Below are 23674 nucleotides of genomic sequence, written 5' to 3'. Positions count from 1 at the left end.
CAAGTTATATCCATTCAGATATGAGATCCAGTCTTTCACTTTAATGACCAACACAGGAATACTATAATGGCATTAATATGGTGTGGGCTGTTTCAAGCCAGTCCCAAATGAACCATTCATACTACATTAATTGTTTTGTTTTATTGCAACCAACTAATAGTAACATCAGCTTCTTAAACTGGAAATAAATTTATATGAAAACCTATTTATATGATAATACAAATTTCAATTAACAAATAAAACGCATTCAATTAACATTAGTAAAAAAGCAATGTTGATTGGCAAGGGTCATTAACATAATTACTACATAATACTAAAACATTGTCGATATAGTTCTCAGTGTAGTTGCGGATTTCGCTTATTCTAAAACATCGACAATATCCGTGTCTCTTCAGAATAATTTGTCTTTGCTTTATCAAGATAATTGAGGAATACATTCAAATGGAAAAAGTTGCAAGGTTTTGACGGTTCAGTTTCAGTGTCATCAATGAATTTTTGTTCCATGCCTGAGAAGTCATTTGACAAGCGAAATCAAGATAACGGTGGAATGAACAATTACACTACCTTATCGTTGAAAATTAAGGCATCGGTGTTTACTTCAATCGACATTTCACTCAGCTGCTTGAATCATTTCCAATTTCCGTCCGTGAAACACGTTTCCCCATTTTGTTCCTAATATGTTTCAAAACATAAAACAAATTTGGTTTGGTTCCTGGATGTGTCCCCCAGCTATTAATGGTTCGTGGTTTTCAAGAATCACATATGTCAATCGATTACCTTTTCCCTTGCTGGAACAAAGTAAACCCGTAGGGCTCTTTAAAATGTGCCATACTTGGAATGAATTGCTTGCACGCGCTAATATTTACTCGCCGACACGGATGAGAATAAATTACAGTTGAAACTGGTAAAGATTCTTTGCTTGGGATTTTTCCGACAAAAAGTTATCAGTCTTTGAGAGATATTTTTATGGCAACTGCAAAGCCGTTTACTTGACAAGTACAAGTAATGAAGCCTATTTGGACGTGTCTTAAAGGGAGTTGTAATCAGTATACTTTATGGAATGGAGTTACTTCTGAGATACATACACACACAGAGAGAAGGAGAGAGAGTCTGATTTAAAAGTGTTTCAATCATGAATATTGAAGATGTTACAAGCGGCCTTTTGTGTGAGGAAAGTTAGGTTTAATCACCTTTGATAGCCTCGACACGCGGTACATGTAGCTACAGGAAGTCACTGCGTGTATGTACCTGTGGACACTCGCTGGTTCATATGTTCAGCTAAAGTTTGTTCACATATTCCTTTTACGACAGTATTTGTGTATTTTAATGAACTAAATGTCCTTTGAGGTCGCATTGCAAAATAATGTATTATATTTATAATAACCCTAAAAGATATAACCAATTGCCGGAATATAAGAAAATATTCCCACATGGCAGGAAAGAATATTTTGGGAAATGTAATGTTAAAAATCTGGTAACCACCTTTACTTTACTTGCTTTTAATACAGTGAGATTCATTTTATGTGTATAAGATTATGCTACCCTTTGTTCGACCGGAAACAATGAGGCATTTGCAAACTAATAGTATTGAAAATTTCAAAGCCTTAGATCTTATTAAAAAATGTAATTTGAAATTCTCCCTATTAGTTTTGTTGTAAATATATTTTTACACCTAAGGTCACTGAAATGGCAGTGATATAATAATAAAAGTCAGTTAATGCAGAAGTTATATGGCTAAGCAAGCTTGTAATAATTATAAATAAGAACGCGTCGTATATTATCTTGGAACCAATTGACCGCCACTGTCATTTATGGTGTATTTATGAACTTACGGACTATACTGTAGTCGTATATCTGGAACATAGACCAAATAGATCATTTGGAGAAAAAAAGGGTCGTCTGCTGCAGTGAAGGCCTGCGGTTAAGGAATCACACCACGACAAAGACAGAGGTACAAGAATAAAAGTTCAACAAATAAACCTTGCACTATGCAAAACAAGCACATTTTGGACGCAAGTTAGATATCTGCAGGGGAAAAAAAAGTGAGAGTAACCAATAACTACGGCACATTGGGAGGCTAGACTTCAACCTATGACCTCCTTTTGCAAATCAATATCACTTCACTGCATTCTGACATAGGCATTGATATACAGTAGGACATTTGTGCCAGAAACTGTATCTAATTAACACGAGGTAACATCCTGCGCTAGAATTAATCTGACGATATATAAAGACTATCGTTTATTTTGTTAGACTTAACGCACTCTTGGTTGAGGATATTGAATGTTCCGAAGCTAAAGATTGTGTTCTAGGATGTCCCATCTGTCTCCTACATCACGGTCGTCTAGACAGCATCATTCCTGGATTAGCTACTTATAAGATAAAAGAAAAGTTTTTATTAAAAACAAAACCAAACAAATTGCTATTTGGAAAACGAACAAGTATAATTACGTCGTCCACTGTTGATATCCGAAGTGTTCCGCGTTCCGTAGAGCGCATCATCACTTGGTCTAGTATGATACACTATACAACAGTAGGAACGTTGATCTATATTTCTCCATGATTAAAGAGTGAGAAGCGGCAGTATTAATCTTGATATGTGTTTTACTTCAAATACTAAAATAGCTTTTGCTCGCCTGTATAACGACCTCCAATCCTGAAATGGCATTTTCAAGTATTAATATTGAATTCTGAACACCAAAGTTACACAGATGTTTCATCACGTATTACACTTACACAGATATATAAATAGATGTTATATGAAACAAGTACGTACACAGTTCCATTCAGCTCTGAAGGTTCTTGATTCCATCTTAGTAAAGAATAGGAGAGAGAGAGAGAGAGAGAGAGAGAGAGAGAGTTTTTTTGCGTTATGGGTTTTCATTCTAAAGCAAAAATATCCCTGTGTGCTCACGAGTGTAGAACAAGCCCAATGCACCCTTTTGCATATAGTTAGAGATAATATATAGATGCAGCAGACACGGTAGCTCAGTAGCTAGCTTGCCTATCTCGTGACCGAAAGGGTGCGGGATCTAATGAAACCACCGGATACTGTGTAGTACTAATATTAGTACCCCTACTCCTACCTCGTGGACGGGGTACTAACAAGAGCATATATGTGTCAATAGAGTGACCCGGGTGTAATTTACACCCGGCGCTCTTTTAGCTTCATATCAACAATTTGAACATATTCCTTGTATATAATGAAATAAATTGAGTAGTCCTCTTATTTAATACCGGAAGTATCGAAAATCGTTGTAGAAATAGTTGTAAAATCTCGTTTACCTTTCTTATCCAATATTTTCGCTTAGATCGTCTGCCATATTAGTTCAAATAATGATTACTTCCGTTTTCAGCCTCGTCTGTTTGTGTGCCATATAAGGACTTTGAGGCCTTATTTGGAAACGTAAAGAAATCGTAGTAAAAATATGGCGCGGTCTCAGTCAGAAATTCTGCGCATTAAAATTAAATACAGTTTATCGGCAACTTTGAAATTCCACCAAGAAACCATTATTCACCACTAGATTGACAATAATATAGAGTAGAATATCCAAATATGGTCTGGCAAGCCTTGTATAGAAATGGGGTCACGGCGAAAGTCTCGCGTTATCTGTCATGGCGGACACGGTGAGGTTAGTATAACCATACCAATTTTTTGGATCGCGTAAGGGCTTATTAAATTCAAAATAAGCCAAACTTCTTTCACAGCATGATTATACGTATGTAGTAGATTTCTACACTATTTGTTTTTCTGACTTAAGTGGTGATTTGTTTTGCTCCATTACATGATATGGGATCAGTTCGAGGCCTCAGGCACAACAAATCAAGCTGAGGCTACGATATCGTATATAGATACTGTGGTACTTCCTTGGGCAAGACACTTCCAGAAAAAAGCTCGGGTATAGTTGAAGAAACGTTCATAACTTTGATTGGTTCGGCGCTTCGCCTGATTAAGACACTGTTCAGTTGTTTGTGACTCTGTCTCTTTCAACCAACATATTCATGTTGTGCCATCTGAACGAAAGTTGTTTTCAAAATAGTTCTCTGTCGCGGCGAATTACATTTGAGGTTTCTTTCATGACATGACGGAGAAGGCCGTATAAGTTCCTACTGCCTTTTTCGCTAAGTTAGAAGTAATGAGCACGAGCAGCTCTGCGTGAAGTGAGATTAGGACTTTGACCGTCTTTGAAAGAATGAACTGGACGCGGTAGCATAAGCTATGTATGCATTCATCTGTTTCATCATTGTATCCAGGATATCGTTTACAAGTATTTCGTTTATTGGCTGTTTTTCTGCGACATGTCAAGCGAGATGGCGGTGTATGCAAACATAACCGATGTTATTTCATTGGCAAGGACTATGCACGAAAGTCTAGGTAGCTGTTGAAACAAATCTCCAAACCGAATGACTGCATTGGCATGCAGACCTCACGTTTCCATTGCAAAATGCTGTTGAACTTGTAGAGTTGTTGGTCTGTACAGAGGTTTTGCTATAATCGCAACAATAATAACACTTTCATCAAAGTTATCATTATGTAGAAGTATAATTGCAAACTATTTGCAGTCTGTAATCAACGTTCTCCTCGGATGGTATTTCTAACTATCAGTAAAAGTTTGATCATAGTCACCAAATGGTCACCAACCTCTCTAGTTCAATGTGTCACACAAAATCTTTTAAGTACAGTATATAAATTGCAACAAGCAGAAAGTATATATATATATATATATATATATATATATATATATATATATATATATATATATATATATATATATATATGGAATGGGGGTGATTTTGATGATCCATTAAATATTTTTGGAGTATATGAAAGTACTTAAAATGTTATTAAATTACTGCTTTTTACAACGACGTTCCTCATTAGCAAAATAGTACGTCAATGAATCCAATCAGTGTAGAGAGCATGCTCCTTTACACTCATACTCAGTCTGAATATTCAGTTATTAAATGTCCTCTGCTATCCGGTTGTTTGGAATACTTTGTTCATATATTTGACAACTGCACTTCATACAGCATGACGATTTTTAAATCCTCTATGCATCAGCACCTTTCATAATGGGATTTAGCAGAATATCACTTTATGCTAAATTAGGGCTGCTTAGAGAATGTGGCAAAAGTTTTAATGCGTTCGTACAGGTAGTCTTTCATGGAGTAAGTGGATACCTCGGCTACCTTAGCGCGGAAGGTAGGTTCGGTAGTGTTCCACAACTTGTAACAAGACGTTGGAGGTATGAGAATGTCTGGTTACAATAGGATGGTCAGGAACATGCAATGAATGACCTGATCTTTTGCATTTCTTGATAGCCCAGATACATTGAGCGATTTCTGGTATCTGCTCTTTTCATAATGTAAATCCGCGTTTGATGTCATCTGACAATCCCTTTCAAGAATCTCAGGTCACTCTTTTCATATGTGTGATTACCTGTTTAGTGATTACAACCTGAGTATGTTGTTGGAAAGTATCAGCAATGCTGGGCCCATCTTGCAACATCTTTTTTGAGCTTCAAATTATTTTTGGTGTATTTAAACAGCTGATGAATTAATTAACTCCCACATTAATGCAACATATTATAATCTCTATCGATCATCATCAACTGCCCACTTCACAGCAGTCACTTCCTGGTCAACATTCGTAAAATGTTCAATAAGTTAAATAGAAAGGTCTCACCAAGAGATTTCGATTTTATCTACACTGTCATTGAAAAAATAAGAATTATTCTTTACCTTCGATGGACTAGAAATCTGCACGTAGCCCTCATCAAAATCCTATTGAATTTGACTTCATATTCTAATTAGGGCTGGCTGCCATGGAAAAATCTGTACCGCGGTATTTTTGAACGTACCACGATTATTGCAGAAAACAACAATTCAACGTTTTCAAGCAAGTGCCTGACACTTTTTCTTTAATTCCCTCCAGTTACTAGCTGGAAAAAAGTTTGCTCTTACTTTTACCAAAACAACACAGTGTTATATACATGGCATAGTTTTGAAAACATAAATTATCTTGACATAAAAGAAATGAAAATATTTCAGCTCAGAAAAAGAAAATCGCACCCCTTTCCCCCCCCCCCCACCAAAAAAAAGGCCAGTACCTGATTGTAGAAGCCTTTGCTACGTGTATATTAATTGTTGTATAAGTTGTAATCAAAAAGCTGAAACAAGGGTGGGATGATTAAACTTGCCTCTAGCTGATACTGTAGAAATCATCATGCTGAGACTAGATAGCCCGCTGATAAAAATAGGAAGTTTTGATGCTGAAGCCTTTAATTTGCTGCCTGCACTACTGATACAATAGCCAAGGCAACTTTGAGTGGGGTGTCAACCAGGGAGATTTTGAGTGGGATGTTAACACCCTGTCAAGATATTTATCAGAGAGAACCAGTAAACGTAAAACACTTAACAAACGAGAAAATAGTTAGTGGACTTGAGAAATGACGTAAAGTTCAGACATAAAATAAAAGCCTAGGATGATTCACAGTCTTACAACGGAATACATGTACTTAACACATTCACATACGAGGTAAATAACTAAAACATGATATGCTGTTTAATCCGAAATATTTCCATAAAGTTGGATTTGGCCAGAATATGATACACAACATCACATTTGGTCACTGCGTCGGCATACATGACATGTGTCAAACATGTGATTAAAGGATCATAAATATAATTATATTTGTAATAGTCGCCATTAATTTGTGACAGATGCAACTGCTTTTGTCAAAAACAAGATAATTATTTGAACTGCTTTGTCGTGAATAACGAAAATACGTTATTATATTTCATGCTCTAGCAAACTTCTCGGGAATTTCCTTACAACCCTTACCGACGGAAAGTACCGACGTACCGGTACCGTGAAAAAGTATCATAGTACGTACCACTGGAAAACGATACTGCGGTACACCGATATACCGGTAAACCTGCAAACCTCTAATTCTAATTCGCATTTCTTACATATTAGTCATGATACTATCATTCACTAGTGGAACCAACATCTGAATAATATTTTAAAACTATTCGGGTCAGATTTGGATTTAGACTGAAGATTTTTGGCGTTTTGTACTTTTTCGTAGCAAAAACGAAAGTTATTATATTTTGAATTAGTTTTACAAAATTACATTACCTCAGCGGTTTGTCTCAAATATTACCACGTGATAACAATTATCTGACGTAGAGAACACACCATGATCGATACAGGAAGAAGAATGAATTCGTTTGGAAGAAGCAAGATTTCAATTTCAACTCATTACTGATTCAAATAATATCTTACCCCTTACCATTATTAGGCAGAAAACCTCTATTGAATTTTGTCGTCCACGCTTATTTTTGACTGACTAAAGGATAGTAGTAGTTGTCTGATTTAGTGAAATAGTTGCTCTTCCATCCGTTGGTCAATTTTTACCAATTGTCGATTGCTGAGATCACCAGACGACTAATTTCTTTGGTGCTGACAGTTCTTATGTGTTATTGAGGGATAAAAATCACATTGATACAATATCCATTCACATCCACTCATGGCTATTTACATAGCTAACAATTAGCTAAGTTTGTTTGAAATAGGACTAGAGCAGATTTGAGTTGCTTACAGGGCAGTAGAGAGCGATCACTGGCCCTGGGGTAAGAGACACCCGTGCCTCTCCTAGCTCTTGTTCAAACAAACGTTTTCTTTATAAAAATTAAAAAGTAGTGTTCGACCCGGACATATTCCCGGTTGCCACCATCCTCTTGTCGGCCCTGGTTGTTGCTGCTGTTATTTTATCTTTCATTTGAATACGATGATAACTGTCAAAATTGACGTATGCCTAATAGCAGTCGATTGTGCATTTCGTCATATTGCAGAATAACACCTTACACATGTTAATTAAAATTGCAATGAAACACAATAACCATCGCTTCGTGGAAAGACAAATTCTAGTTATATCGTGGTGATAAAACCAGGACATCATTTGGGGGCTAACAATTCCAAGTTCGGTCAAAAACATAACACATTCTAATTTAAAAGTCAAAATGAAGCCACAAAGATATTTATGCACGTAACACCTGAACATTTATAAAAGGCTTTACTTGAATAAATATTTATATTTTACTTCTTTTGATATGAAGCCTCAATAATTCTGTAGGTCTAGACGAGAAAGTGGACCATCTGAGATAACACAAAAAGCAATGAAGGTATCCAAACCTGTTCTCTTTAATACAAGGTACGTTACGGAGAAAACACTTCAATTTCTCATATGAAGTGCAACGGTTAATAACATTTGGTTACTTCTATCAGCCATTATAGGTTTTGTACCACTTTGATAAGAAAACCTTAATGTCATAAATATCAAGTCTCTAGGGAAAGCTGACATTGGTCGTTAAAGTTGTGTGCTTTTTCTCGATCGGATCGAAATTGATCGTCATTAGCCCGAGTCTGTATTTAGATTTAGCACATGTTAGTTTCCGATTCCGGCAGGAATTCAATGGAAAGGTCAGGTTGTAGCTCAGCACTGATATCTTTTCCTTGGTTAAATAAAGTAAGGCCAAGATGAAGCACAACCCCAACCCCCAATAAATAAAATCAAACCAAATGCACTTTAAGATAAACAATGTGTTAGTGTATGCAGATAAAAAGAAAAAGGTGTGATGATATAAGACAGGTTAGCACATACAGCTATCGATAATCTGCACGTAGTAAGGGTGTGTGGCATTAGAGAAGATGGAATCACTTTAATTTATATCTTTTTCAAAGACTGTCGAAATTATTTACGCCATCATTCTTGGATATACTGTAGAAAATACTTGTAAAATACATCAAAGTCACATGTTGATAAATATAATTGAGTAAAAAAAGATATAATAGCAGATGCAGATATCATCTTTAGCGTCATTTTTATGATGACAATAATGACGACAATGATCTGGAATCAATTCCGTCACTCATTCATGTATTTTGTAATTTTCAGAACAAGTATTTTAAAATCAGATAGATAAAATTAGCTATCAAAACTGGTAAAAGAAGACGAAAACAAACATTTCAGACATAGAGTATTTTCTTTTTTTCTCAGTTCCTCAATCAGGTATTGTGCTAGCGGGTAAATATTTTTAACGGCACACCTACTATGCCACCGAGAACAGTTCTTAGGCCAGTTCCCCCCCCCCCCTTCTTCTAAGTATAAGTTTTGCAAGAATTACCCTGTTAACCAATCGGCTTCAAGAAACGGAGCCCCGTTCGCATCGCGCCCGGGAGCAATTGCTCTCCTCCCAACACCCCCATTCTCCGGCAATGTCCTCAACAGAGTACAACTAATTGGTTTGTTTCGGTTGTGTGGGTTTAACGCTAGTATATCTAATGGAGGAAGAATCCGGGAAGAACAACCAACCCAAGGGATGCTACTAGCAAGCTTTGTCACATACCCACATATACTATACTGCCGAGATTTTGGTCCGATATTTTATTTTATAAATATTCCCATTAATAGTCGTTCTTGGAAGAGAAACATCCTTGGAAATTGCATACAAAGTTAAGGCCAGATGAAATATACACTCCGCAATAAACAGTAGTGTGAATGTAAAAACAACTGCAGAAACATTGTAGTATCGGAAGCTCTAAATTATAACCGCGTACCAATAGCCTATTATACGGTAATGCTTCATCAATTTTAACAGTGTGAAAATAGTCTATCATATGGTAGTACTTCGTCAATTTTAACAGCGTGCAAATAGCCAAATATATGGTAATACTTCATCAATTTTAACAGTGTACAAATAACCTACCATACGAAAGTACTTCGTCAATTTCAATAGCGTGCCAATAGCCTGATATACAGTAACACTTCATCAACAGCAATCGATATGCATTGACCGCAACTAACGCTAAACATAAAGTTCACATTTTCTCTTTCATATTTCTGCTTCATTGATCCTTTTGAATCATTGATATATGGATCAACATTGAAGAAAAAAAAAACAATAAATTGCCAGAGTCTTGACCCATGGAATCAATTTTAATATTTTTACACAGGTGTGTCATGGGTGTTGTTTCTATTATCTCTGATCTTCCGTACCTTGACAATTCTGATTATTGCGACAGAGGAATAACGTATTGAGGAGATTAACATTCAAAAGTCATCTAAACCCTAAATTCTAGAAAATCAATAAAATTTAGCTTCATTTCAGTTTGTTCGCGTTGGACACATATTCACCAGGAAATATGCATTCCACTTCAGTCTCTTACATCAATTATGTTTGCAGAACGTTATAGGCATTACACAATTGTAAACCTGAATACGTGTCTTAGATTGGTATTGGATTACTGACGATCACTTTACCGACGTATGTACACAAATAACTTGAACTATGAAATGCATTTTGTATATTTAATTCAAATGGTCATTTGATATAAAGAAGGCAGAACATAAAATCAAAGTCTTTAATAAAAATGCATGTGATTCTTTTTGCTGATATTCCTATCAAAGCTTGGTTCTGATTGCATTGCTAATAGGCGATTGAGCTCATGCGCTTTGTTCCATTACATTTTTAAATGTATACTTTCTGGTTTTATTATGTCTGCAAAGAAAATTATCTGCGTTAAAAAGGTTCATTTCAGTTTCAGTGAGATTGAAAACTATGTAATCTGCAGCATACAACCTAAAACAAAAAAATAAAACTTGTAGACATTCGAGAAGAATTGATTTGTAAATATGTGTGATAGTCTGCTTTAGACGACAACATTCCGTAAATTTTACATCGCATAGTATTGATCTAAACTGTATCAACCACTGTCAATTACAATAGCAATACATTTAATGTGTCGTGTAGTATGCTTCAAATTTGAAGTGAAGAGACCCTATCTATACAGCAACGAACTGTATATGAGTGGGCGTTGTTGAATTTAAAAGTTTTCTATTGAGCGTAGTTGAATTCAATAGTTTGCTCTTGGGTGTGGTTGAATTTAATAGTTTGCTCTTGGGTGTGGTTGAATTTAAAAGTTTACTCTTGAACGTGGCTGAATTTAATAGTTTGGTCTTGGCGTGGTTGAATTTCATAGTTTGCTCTTGAACTGGTTGAATTTAATGGTTTGCTCTTAGGCGTGGTTGAATTTAATAGTTTGCTCTTGGGCGTGGATGAATTTAAATGTCTGCTATTGGGTGTGGGTTGAATGTATTAGTTTGCTCTTGGGCGTGGTTGAATTGAATAGTTTGCGCCTGTGCGTGGTTAATTTAATAGTTTGCTCTTGAGCGTGGTTGAATTTATTAGTTTGCACTTTGTCGTGGCTGAATTTAAATGTTTGCTCTTGGACGTGGTTGAATTTAATATTTTGCTGTTGGGCGTGGTTGAATTAAAGGTTTTTTCTGAGGCGTGGTTGAATTTAATAGTTTGCTCTTGGGCGTGGTTGAATTCAATAATTTGCTCTTGGGCTGGGTTGAATTTAGAAGTTTGCTTTTGGGTGGGGTTGACTTTCATAGTTTGCACTTTGTCATGGTTGAATTTACTAATTTGCTCTTGTTTGGTCCTGGGCGTGGTTGAATTTAATAATTTGCTTTTGATCGAAGTTGAATTAAAAGTTAGCTTTTTGTCGTGTTTGAATTTAATAGTTTGCTCTTGAGCGGGATTGAATTTAGAAGTGTTCTTTTGGGCGTGGTTGGATTTATTAGTTTGCCCATGCGTGTGGTTGACTTTAATAGCTTGCTCTTGGGTTTGGTTGAAGTTAATAGTTTGCTCCTGGGCGTGGTTTGATTTATTAGTTTGCCCATGCGTGTGGTTGGCTTTAATAGTTTGCACTTGGGTGTGGTTGAGATTAATAGTTTGCTGTTTGTCGTGGCTGATTTTTATAGTTTTTGAAATTAATAGATAGCTCTTTGTTGTGGTTGAATTTAGTACTTAGCACTTGAGCGGGTTCGAATTCAGACGTTTGCTCTTGTGCGTGGTTGAATGTAATAGTTTACTCTTGGACGTGGTTTAATGTATTAGTTTGCCCTTGGACGTGTTTGAATTTAATAGTTTGCACATGGGCGTGGATAATTTAATAGTTTGCTCTTGTCGTGGTTCAATTTAATAGTTTGCTCTTTTAGCGTAGTTCATTTTATTAGTTTGCTCTTGGGCGTGGTTCAGTTTAACAGTTTGCTCTTGTGCGTGGATAATTAAATAGTTTGCTCTTGTCGTGGTCGAATTTATTGGTTTGCTCTTTTGGCGTGGTTGATTTTATTAGTTTGCTCTTGGGCGTGGTTGAATTTAACAGTTTGCTCTTGTGCGTGGATAATTTAATAATTTGCTCTTGTCGTGGTTGAATTTAATAGTTTGCTCTTGTCGTGGTTGAATTTAATAATTTGCTCTTGATCGCGGTTGAATTTAATAGTTTGCTGTTTGTCGTGGCTGAATTAAAAGTTTGCTCTTGGGCGTTGTTGATTTTGATAGTTTGCTCTAGAGTATGGTTGATTTTAAGAGTTAGTTCTTTTTGTCGTGGTTGAATTTAATAGTTTGTTATTGAGCGTGGTTGAATGTAGAAGTTTGCTCTTGGGTGAGGTTGAATTTAATAGTTTGCTCTTGGTCACGCTGTGGAGTCTTTTCCTTACAAATCTCATTGCTTGTTACAGTATATGGTTGTATAAATTAGACTTGATGCTGGTCGCAATCATTATTTTTGCAGACCATGACTGCAAAGAAAATGAAAACTCGCAAACTAATATACCGCTCTAGTCTCGTAGAATGCATACAATAAATTACGCAACAATGGAATGTATTGATAAAAAAAACTGCGCCAGAGTATCCAATATGTTACTTTGATTATCAGGTATAAATGTTAAAAAGTGTAGCTGTTCCGTTTTAATCTGTAGTACAGGGTAAAGATTTTACGCAAAAATAATAACGTATTTTCATCACTTTGATGTCATAACTTTTCTTCGCTGATATTCAAATTTTTCCTGCACAATTTAGGATGACAGGTGTAAAATACTCCTGTTTGAGTTGTTTGTATTCGTGAAGATGTACGTTTTATGTATATAAAAAAAATTGCTTAGTAGAAAATTTGTATAAATTACAACGCCTATACATGCATCGAATTATAAAGTGTTTCTGTGTGTTTTGTGCAGTTTTTAGGTCAAAGGTTTTATTCGACAGATGCAATGCGCTCTTTAAATGTTGTTGTTGTTGTTTTTGTTGTTGTTGTGGGGTTAACGTTATTTTTCAGCACACGATAGGCTATGTATGGCGGCCAGTATTAATGGTGGAGGAAGAACACGGGAAAACCCCGGGAAGAATCACCGACCCACGAAAAGCTACTGGCAAGCTGTCTCACATTCCCACATTGGTTGAATCCTAGACTCGAACCCACGCAGACAGAGGAAACATGGCAGTGATCCGTAAAGGAGAGCGCCTTAGACCACTCGGTCACTCGGGGCCCTTTAAATAAACTTTGCTATTGTTGTTTTCTAATATACCATTGGCAGAGTTTGTGTATAATATGCGTTTAGTTTTGTTGTTTTAGCCAATAAAACGCCGAGGGAAAATGAATGCAAATTTGAATATATGCAATAATAATTTTTCTGGAACTGCCTATACAACTGAAAATCACGCTAATGCATATTTGGGTAAGCTAAATTTAAAAACGAAAAAACATGTTCTGTCTTTTGTTTATGTTATATTTCCTGCTGGCGGCCGATACACCAGAGCTATAAATGCACTAAGAAAATAAAAGCGCACGAAGTGCTAATGTTGAATGTTGTCTTACTTTAAAGAATAGTTATTTTGGTGGAGGGAGGGTCATTTCTGCAACTGTATAGTGTTTATTTATTATTTTATTTATTTTATATGGGACTTTCTTACTCAGATATGTTTTACATAATCTACATTCTTGTTAAATCTGCAACAAACAAAATCAAAACAAAAAGCTAGCCGACAAACGAGGAAGAATAATTAAAAGCGCTTACCTTCTTCGCTGTCATTGCGGGATACAGTTGGTACAAGGCTCTTTGCCCTCTTTCGCTCGATCACATTTGGGGGTACCCAAAACGTTTCGTCGGGTTCATAGGCTGGGGAGCTAGGGCTGGAGCCCATAGTCTTGCGAGAACAGTAAATCCATTCAGTTTTCCTTTGAGTATCTTTTTGACCAAGATCGGTAATCCTAATGATGTTTTTTCTCAGGTTTTGCAACACATGTTTAATGGAAATACCGAAAACCTGTATACTACTAGCTTGTTGACAATGTGACACACCACGTGTTCCGTAGTCTTGACCACCGTGTTTGTCGTCTGCTATATCTTCAGCTTCCACTGATATTTGAAGATGTCCCTCTGTATCACTCAACCTTCTAGTAGCTTCGTCAATCAAAAGATTTTGGAACCAATTCAGTCCATTTCGCTTAAAGCAAAGCAAATACATCAACACCAACAAGAGCGAAATGATGACTGTAATGAACACGAGGTTGATTGATATTAAATATCCAAGGTTGATGTCGCTGGCGCTATTGCTCATGATGCAGCTCAATACTTAATCTGGTTCTTTAAAAAGGCGGGTCGATGCTACAATATTCTAGTAGGAGTCTCTTATCAGCATAAACAAGTTCAACTGGACTCCAGTCTAGTCACTGGCTGTTACAAAGATGTGGATAGTCACACTGGAAAATAATAAAAACATTGAACGTTAATGTCCTGGTAAAAAAATACACACACACACACATACATACATATATATATATATATATATATATATATATATATATATATATATATATATATATATATATATATATATATATATATATGTATGTATAACAATTAGTAAGATACCCACATAACACGACAGCCGGAAGAAAACCTTTAGTGCATATATTTACATGTTTGATTATCAGGGGAAAATTTGCACAATAGTTAGATAACGAAGAAATGAAATCAGAAGGAGAAAACAATAATAGCAGAAGTTTATCTTAGAAATGTTCAAAAGTTGTTGTTTCTGCTTTAACGGGTGATATCTGTTCGAAGAACCAAATTCCTTTGACCAAATTCAATGCAATCCACAAAGAACGGTAAGCATACGTTGAGAAACGTATCTTCATCGAGTACGAGATCATAGAATTTGTACTAAAACTTAAATCCTGATAAAGTTATGCTTTAAGAAGTTAGTAAAGAAAATGGGTTATGACGATGTTGTACTCTCATGCTTAATAATAATACTAATAATAATAATAATAATAATAATAACAATAATAATAATAATAATAATAATAATAACAATAATAATAATAATAATAAGAAGAAGAAGAAGAAGAATATCAACAACAACAATTAACAAAATTACTTTGTTTTATTTTGATCCAATTCACTTAGAATTGTAAGTTACCAAACATTTACATTTTTTTAAAATTACTTTTCGTTCTTTATCGGTTCACCCCGGGTTAGTCTCGGTCGGTAGCATCTTAAGGAACGCTACAGAAGCACAGGGGCTTGTATCGTTGCTTACAATTTACCTGTCATTCATGCACTATACAATAGCTACAGTACATGTATGGTAGGTAAATTGTAAGCAACGAAACTAGCCCCTGTGTACTGAACGTGTTCCTGGATTGTAGTGCTAGGCGAGTTTCACGGTGATTTTTATTGCAAATGTGAATAAATGGATTTAACGGCGCACCAACTCAACCTTAGTTATATAGGGCCGATAAAAGATAAGCATTCCAAAAAGTAATATAAATATTTTAGAGACAAAGGCAAAAATGGGTAAAATCCGTGAAATGCAAAGTCGAATTCATTTTATACAAACTTCACTTTTCTAGAAGAAAAAAAAAAGAAGTTTAGGAACATTTCAGTTGGTATATAAACACTGACCGTCATCCACGACAAATAGGCCTAATTGCCCTGTTTAATTTAGTCACCTCTTACGACATGCAGAAGGGTGTATTAGGATAGTCCTTCATCATGTGGTACTTAACAGTATCTATCTATCTATCTATCTATCTATCTATCTATCTATCTGTCCGTCCGTCCATATATATCCTATTATACATCTTACCATCTATGCTATGTGGTGTTATGGGGACTGTCTGTTGGTAATTTTTGGGTTCGCTTTTTGTGGGGTTTTACTTTCAGTTTCATTAGATATTGAGGTCCGTTTTATGTTGTATTATTATGTACGATGCTTCTAGAAGATCACTGTTATTCTATCTATAAGCACGAAAATCTACCCTCTCTTACCACTTGCTTTAAAAAGTTTAAAAATACGCCAGATGTATGAGGTACATTTATAATTTAAAAAAATGAAGACCACTTCCATATACAAGTTCTTTACATGCAGTTAAAATGTGAAGTCTAATATCCGGACAATGACCACAAATGATTACTCCCCTAACGGTTTGATGTTAAATTTATTTTGCACACGTCCAATGATATGTTCCAGACCAATCATATACTTTTTATCCTATGGACCAAAGGCGTCTAATTATTTTTTAACAGAAGAATAGTTACGTGCAAGCAGATCACAGCTGTTGATGTCAATTGGGATTGTACGCAGCTTGAACAAATCAAAATGGACTATATGAGATGAATGGGGAGTTGTCAATACCTTTTGCTTCAATTTTCCACAGTCACTATTCCAAGACTAGTGAGAAAAGTCATTCAGTCCCTTCGATAGAATCAATTTTTTTAAAGGGGATTCTCCAGTAATTAAATTAAATATGTTTTCAATCATGATTAAAAATGTGTGGCTGACCATTTGTTTCCGATTATTCCAACTTAATGATACAGTAAAATGATAAATCGGAAAAAAGCAATAATTACTGTTTATGTTTTAGCTTGGTTGGGGTTTAATTTTTTTCAGCAGATATCAAGTTCCATGTTCTATTTGGAATCCTTAAAATAATTAATTTGGGTGAACTTGGTGAACATGGTAAACATGATTAACATGGTGAGAATGGTGAACATGGTGTGTTATTATGTTATTGTAATAAATAGTGAAGAACGTGTTGATAGCGATTGACTGGATTTTTTATTTTTGAATAATGTCATGATTGCCAATACTTCGTCTTTATAACGATTTAAAATTCATTAAGAAATTAATTAGTATGAAGCTTTGAAAATCGTACCTTTCTGCAGTCGAGACTTTCTGATAAATTCTGACTGCAGCGGACACATTTGTCTCGAGCGTGCCTGCGTGTGTGTGTGTGTGTGTGTGTGTGTGTGTGTGTGTGTGTAACGTAGCTTTAACAATTGGAGTCATATTGCTACGATGTCTGCTGTGTGGCAGTTTATAGTGATGTCTAGTACTGGGGCATCATGCCGCAGACATGTGGCATCATGTTGCACCCAGTCACATTATCCTGACACCAGACCCACCACTTCTATCACTAACGTCTAGTGCTGAGCTCCAAGCCTCCTTGCTGCTAGTACCAATTTTATAAGTGGTCTCATTTGTCTCAAATATTATGATTATAATATTGCTTCTTTGTGTGTTATACATTCAAGTATGTAGTACGATTTTCTTTTGCTGTAATCGGCATGTTCAAATGCATTCATTTTGACCGGCTGTGTCACGTGTTAATGCATTCATTTTGACTGGGCTATGTCACGTGTTAATGGAAAGATGGCGTTGGTCACAAATGAAAACATCAGATGGTTATGTACGTGAATCTGTGAACACCTGTGTAATCGAAACACTTTACGTATATCTTCAGAGAGAATTGGGTGTCCCTTGCTAACGGAACGTCTGAGTTCTGTTATTTACATACGTATCAGAGCGAATCTTTATGTAGAATTTTGGTGTCCCTTGTTAGCGGAACGTCTATGTCCAATTCTTTACGTACTTATCATAGTTAATCTTTAGATTGTGTCCCTTTTTAATAGATCTTAGAAGAATACTTAAAAAGTTATATTTTAAGGTAAGTTTCGATCAATAGGCAAATAAGTTCCGTTATTTGACCTATTGCTCATTGTTGATCGGCTACATCCGTCGGTCAACCGATTTTTGTCGAAAGACGGAACACAAGATTTGATGACGTTACTGTTTCAAATATAAGAAGACAATACCATCCTTATTCGGAATGGGTAGATTATCATAATCTGATAAGCTAATCTCATTTTGCTTTTGATATTGCCCAATACTCGGCTTGGTATTTTTTCTTTAAAGGCATAACTTACGTATATTATTTTTTACATGTCCGTGTCGTATGCTTACCAATAAATATGTAAATCCACAACAGCTGGGTTTGTCTTCAACCATGTTACCCCTTCGCTTTGGACTTCTTTATTCCAGCGTCCCAGCTGATCACCAATATTCACCCGACCCGAGTTTTATTTTTGTATCTAATTCACGCTTTTACGTTTCAGATCCTCTCTTCATTCCAGTTCGAATCGATTTGTCGGCCACGTGCGAATGTTGTTGCTATTAGATAGTCACTAACGGAATTTGTCGAGAATAGCACATCATTACTTTTGGAGCACTCCCTAATCAAAACAAATTCCAAACAAAATTCTTGAGCGTAGTTTAAAGCTAACATCTTGATTATTTCAAAGAACGGTTTATGTCATATAGCATTTTTTTGATAAATATTTTCCTTCCTTCCAAACATTAATTACATTGGAAGAAGGATGAAATTTATGAAAAACGGCAGCATAATTAGGCACCCCTTGTTAACTGTGTTTCTGAATTCAGCTATTTACGAACTTATCAGAGATAATGCTGACATCTAATTAGATGTACCATCTTTATGGCGTTGCTAAAACATTTTACCTATATGTCAGAGGTAATCTTAGATACAGGTGCCCGTTATTAATCAACCTTCGGAGACGAGCTGATTACTTACCTTTTTGTATTTTGCTTCACTGAGAAAACATCTCGATATAGGGGTTAGGAATTGAATTAACAAGTTACTTTTTTTCTACCGTTGATACGACATGAATACAGGAATAAAAAATTTATGTTATAAAAGTAGCACAATGCCTATAATTGTAGATACACAGAGATATAATTCATAACACATTTATTTGAAATAATGTTTTTCTTTTCAGATTTTACTCCTTACTAATATTTATTTATTCATACAATTTTGCTCTTTTCGGTTTTTTTGTTAATGTTTGATCTATTGTAAAATCACATAATTTATCCTATCTCTTCAAAAGTCGCATGTGTGCATCTATCTCTCTCTCTCCCTCTCTCTCTCTCTCTCTCTCTCTCTCTCTCTCTCTCTCTCTCTCTATATATATATATATATATATATATATATATATATATATATATATATATATATATATATATATATATATATATATATCTTACGAAGTCCCCAATATTAGTATTGTATAGCTCATGAATGAATAAAACATTACAGCACTTTCTCTGCCAATTGTCTCGTTTCTAATTTAATTTGGAACTGTTGTTTCATGCAAGACACGAGAATGACTTTTACAGCCAAAGGATTCCGTAGACAAGTAACCCTGCTGTTGGGGAGGGAGATAAATGTTCTTATGAAGATTGGTTAAACATAAGGTAATACTAAGTGAGTTTTGATAGAAAATGTCGTACACGTTGCTATTGTTTTGCTTTGGATTTAAAGTTTCATAAATTAACTATGTTGATGATAATGACGAAGTATTCATTTTATCCTGCTGGTTTTACTTTGCTAGAAATTTATAATAAACACATGACACGCCATGTAGACAATTATTGTTCATAAAGAACCTTGGTATATATTAACTGGAATACATACAGCGATGGAATACCTTGTCACGCAGCAAGGAACGTTTTGAAACCAGTATCACATTGTTTTCTAATTGGACAACTTTCTCAACTTCTGGACCATATTTACACAGTTCACATAAAGATTTTTAACAAACAGTTAGTTCAACAAAGACATTCACCCATGTTTAGTTGAAAAATAAACATTTCACATACGGTTCGTTCACTGAGACATTTAAAAACGAGTTGAAAAAATAAACGAAAAAACTCCCAAAACATTCAAAAACATTAGTTGACCGTCAAAACACGGCCAGATATCCTGAATAGTTCATTACTTTCTCGCGCCAAGTAATATACGGTGATGTATTCGCAGATAGCTGGAAGCTGAGAGATGATATATTGACGATACGGGTATTGTACAATGATCACGCAAACTAGAAAAAATATCATAAACATCTGACTATATTTAAATAAAAACTTAAGTAAAGCTTTTTAACGCGGAAAAATATGGTTGGACCCATCTGCCAAATTCCAGTTTCATTTTCATCAAATAAAATCTAAGTTTGGAGAAAAAGGCAACTTTGAATTTGGTTATGAAGGCATGTACGCGAGAAAGCTATGTTATTTTATCATTTTCCAGATACAATACACTTCAAGGAACACTAACCAATTGTTCAAACTGAATGCTTCAACTTAAACCTTAAAGTATTGATGAAGTACTCTCCAAGTATACACATATGCCTATTCATCGATTCGCATACATTTTCTAATTATTTTTTGTCAATTATTTCTCTATATGTTCAGCCATGACATCAATGTTTCACTTACATGTTTTTCTCAAATCGCGATAAACAATGGATCCATCGAACTCTCTAATTTCTGGTTATATTTGGTATTCTGAGAATTCCTCCCTTCCAAAACCAAAAACTTAGAACCCGTATGTTAAACACACATCTTGGGATGGATGAATGACACTGTTATACCATGAAGATACCGAGGTAAACAAAGTGGAAATGTTGACACTAATATAGCAATGGCCCGACTTAGCCTTACGTCAAAAAGTATCTTTGTTTCTGTTTGACCTATCATGTATTTAGTATATTTGAAATGTTCAATATTTATCAGAATTATCCTAAATGACCCATATGGTTTAATAAAAACTTTAGAAAATCAAAAATGTAATTGACGGTTTGCTTTTCGATTATGGTTGTCCTATGTATTATTTCCAGGTTTTCTCTTCACTGAACTATATAGACTCGAATAATGTTTTACCTTGTAATGGCGTGTAGCACGAATTCCAAATACCGATACTTCTCAACAGAGAAAATTATAATAGCATCTACATGGGCAGTAAAGGAGAGGTTTAGTTTTCTATAGTTTACAGTTTCTTTGAAAAGGATTCCGATAATATTTGGAACCCAAAATTCCCGTTTACGGCTGTTTAACTGTAGCATAACTATACAAAAATTCAAATGCTGTGCACTTTATTTCTACTTGGAACACAATAAGCATTTTATGGTGTGTTGTTTTGTGATTCGACATTCCAAAAATTGTGTAGTTTATTCCTATCCCCATTCACCCCATTACAGAATGACCCTACCTATTTTTTCTTCTCTTTTACGTATTAAAGTTTGAAAGGGTGAGTCCACGATATATGCTAAAGGTTGAGTAAATTGTGTAGCATATAAATTGCGATAATAAGTTTATCGCTTTAGATTGCCATTCGAATGCTCGGTTTGTATTTTTTTATGTAAATCCAGATTTAAATTCGCATGACAGTTGTTTATCTCTTTCTGTCGTACCGGGCAAAGATATTATTTCCTAAGTTCGACTCTTTAGAAGTGTCTCTACATTTGAGATAGGTTACTTAACTTCTAAAATAAATGGTGGTTACTGAAACAGTCGACCGTTGCTGATATAGATGACCACCAGTTTCAAACGGCTTGTTCGGTTCCTAAAGCAAAGCTCAACCATTCTTGGAAACCTTAATTAGCAGGAAGAAAACGTCAATTGCTGTGGAATATGATGAAATTTACCGACGAAGTATTTTTCAATACTCGTTGATAGTTTGCATAATATAGGTTGAAACTGTCACGTACATTTAAATAGGAAAGTTGCAACAAATGAATTATATCTCAGAAAGTATTGTTCTTAATCGTGTCTCCGAGTACAGCACGTGTACTCTTGACCATCATGCACATCCCATATACTCTCGACCAGCATGTACATCACATATACTCTTGACCAGCATGCACATCCCATATACTCTTGACCAGCATGTACATCCCATATACTCTCGACCAGCATGTACATCACATATACTCTTGACCAGCATGCACATCCCATATACTCTCGACCAGCATGTACATCACATATACTCTTGACCAGCATGCACATCACATATACTCTTGACCAGCATGCACATCACATATACTCTTGACCAGCATGCACATCCCATATACTCTTGACCAGCATGCACATCCCATATACTCTTGACCAACATGCACATCCCATATACTCTTGACCAGCATGCACATCACATATACTCTTGACCAACATGCACATCACATATACTCTTGACCAGCATGCACATCCCATATACTCTTGACCAGCATGCACATCCCATATACTCTTGACCAGCATGCACATCCCATATACTCTTGACCAGCATGCACATCCCATATACTCTTGACCAGCATGCACATCACATATACTCTTGACCAGCATGCACATCCCATATACTCTTGATCAGCATGCACATCCCATATACTCTTGACCAGCATGCACATCACATATACTCTTGACCAGCATGCACATCCCATATACTCTTGACCAGCATGCACATCACATATACTCTTGACCAACATGCACATCCCATATACTCTTGACCAGCATGCACATCTCATATACTCTTGACCAGCATGCACATCCCATATACTCTTGACCAGCATGCACATCACATATACTCTTGACCAGCATGTACATCCCATATACTCTTGACCAGCATGCACATCCCATATACTCTTGACCAGCATGCATAGCATATATACTCTTGACCAGCATGCACATCCCATATACTCTTGACCAGCATGCACATCACATATACTCTTGACCAACATGCACATCACATATACTCTTGACCAACATGCACATCCCATATACTCTTGACCAGCATGTACATCCCATATACTCTCGACCAGCATGTACATCCCATATACTCTTGACCAGCATGCACATCACATATACTCTTGACAATATCAACAAATTTAATTTGCATTTAAGACTTTAATCTCATTTTTTGCCAAATAGGTATTAAAAAAACGGCATGTAAATTATTTGGGCTATTTTTAGAAGAAACGTTTGCGTACTTTCTCTAATTTTATTGCTTTCTCCATGGATAAAAAGAAAGTATGTATGTATGTATGTATGTATATGATTAAACAACAGAATTATGTCTTGTACTCCTAGCAACAAAAAATACGCTATACAAAACGGCAAATACTTTGATCCCTAGATTAGGGGAAGTTTTAAAGTATTTGTTTTTAAACAATACGATTGACAATGCCGGTTTGTGGCTATATTGCATAAACATAAGCGGCATGTTGATGCTCTTTTGGGAAAAATGCGTGTTATAAATAAATTGGTTTGTGTCACAATAAATAATGCTCAAGAGACGTTTTTATCATCGAAGTCACAGCTGCAACGGATGATATTGGAACCAGGGGAAACGCTCGTTTGCACTTATTTGTCTCCGGGAAATGAAACGTACAGCGATACTGTAACATAACAAATTGTTATTAAATGTGGACTGTTAATCACCACTGTATTGTCTCCATTGTGTCTGGTATCGACACAGCTTATGCATTTGGGACAAAGCACGAATATAATAATATGGGAACTCCTCCCCGTCTGGGTTTTCTTTGCTCAATGGCATGTAATAAATTATTATTAATCTATTAATCTCGCATGAAGTTCCAGACAGATGATGATCATACATACATACATACATACATACACA

At 35.6% G+C, this 23674-nt stretch overlaps 1 protein-coding gene across 1 annotated transcript in view; it reads right to left on the bottom strand.

The window, feature by feature from the left end:
* The window catches only part of LOC149778408 (synaptotagmin-1-like), a 60848-nt gene extending 42559 nt beyond the window's left edge, over window positions 1–18289 (bottom strand). The window contains exons 1-2 of the mRNA XM_089939227.1: window positions 18157–18289; window positions 13923–14582 (exon numbers count right to left, since the gene is read on the bottom strand). Coding sequence (XP_089795353.1) covers window positions 13923–14466 — 544 coding nt within the window. The 5' untranslated portion in view covers window positions 14467–14582; window positions 18157–18289. The remainder of the gene's footprint in view (window positions 1–13922; window positions 14583–18156) is intronic.
* Between the last annotated feature and the right edge of the window lie 5385 nt (window positions 18290–23674).

The sequence above is a fragment of the Sinohyriopsis cumingii genome, chromosome 17 (genome assembly GCF_028554795.1).
Source record: "Sinohyriopsis cumingii isolate HCF-2022 chromosome 17, ASM2855479v2, whole genome shotgun sequence".
NCBI lineage: Eukaryota > Metazoa > Mollusca > Bivalvia > Unionida > Unionidae > Sinohyriopsis > Sinohyriopsis cumingii.
The sequence above is the reverse complement of the archived record's forward strand: the minus strand, read 5'-3'. Positions and strand labels throughout refer to the sequence as shown.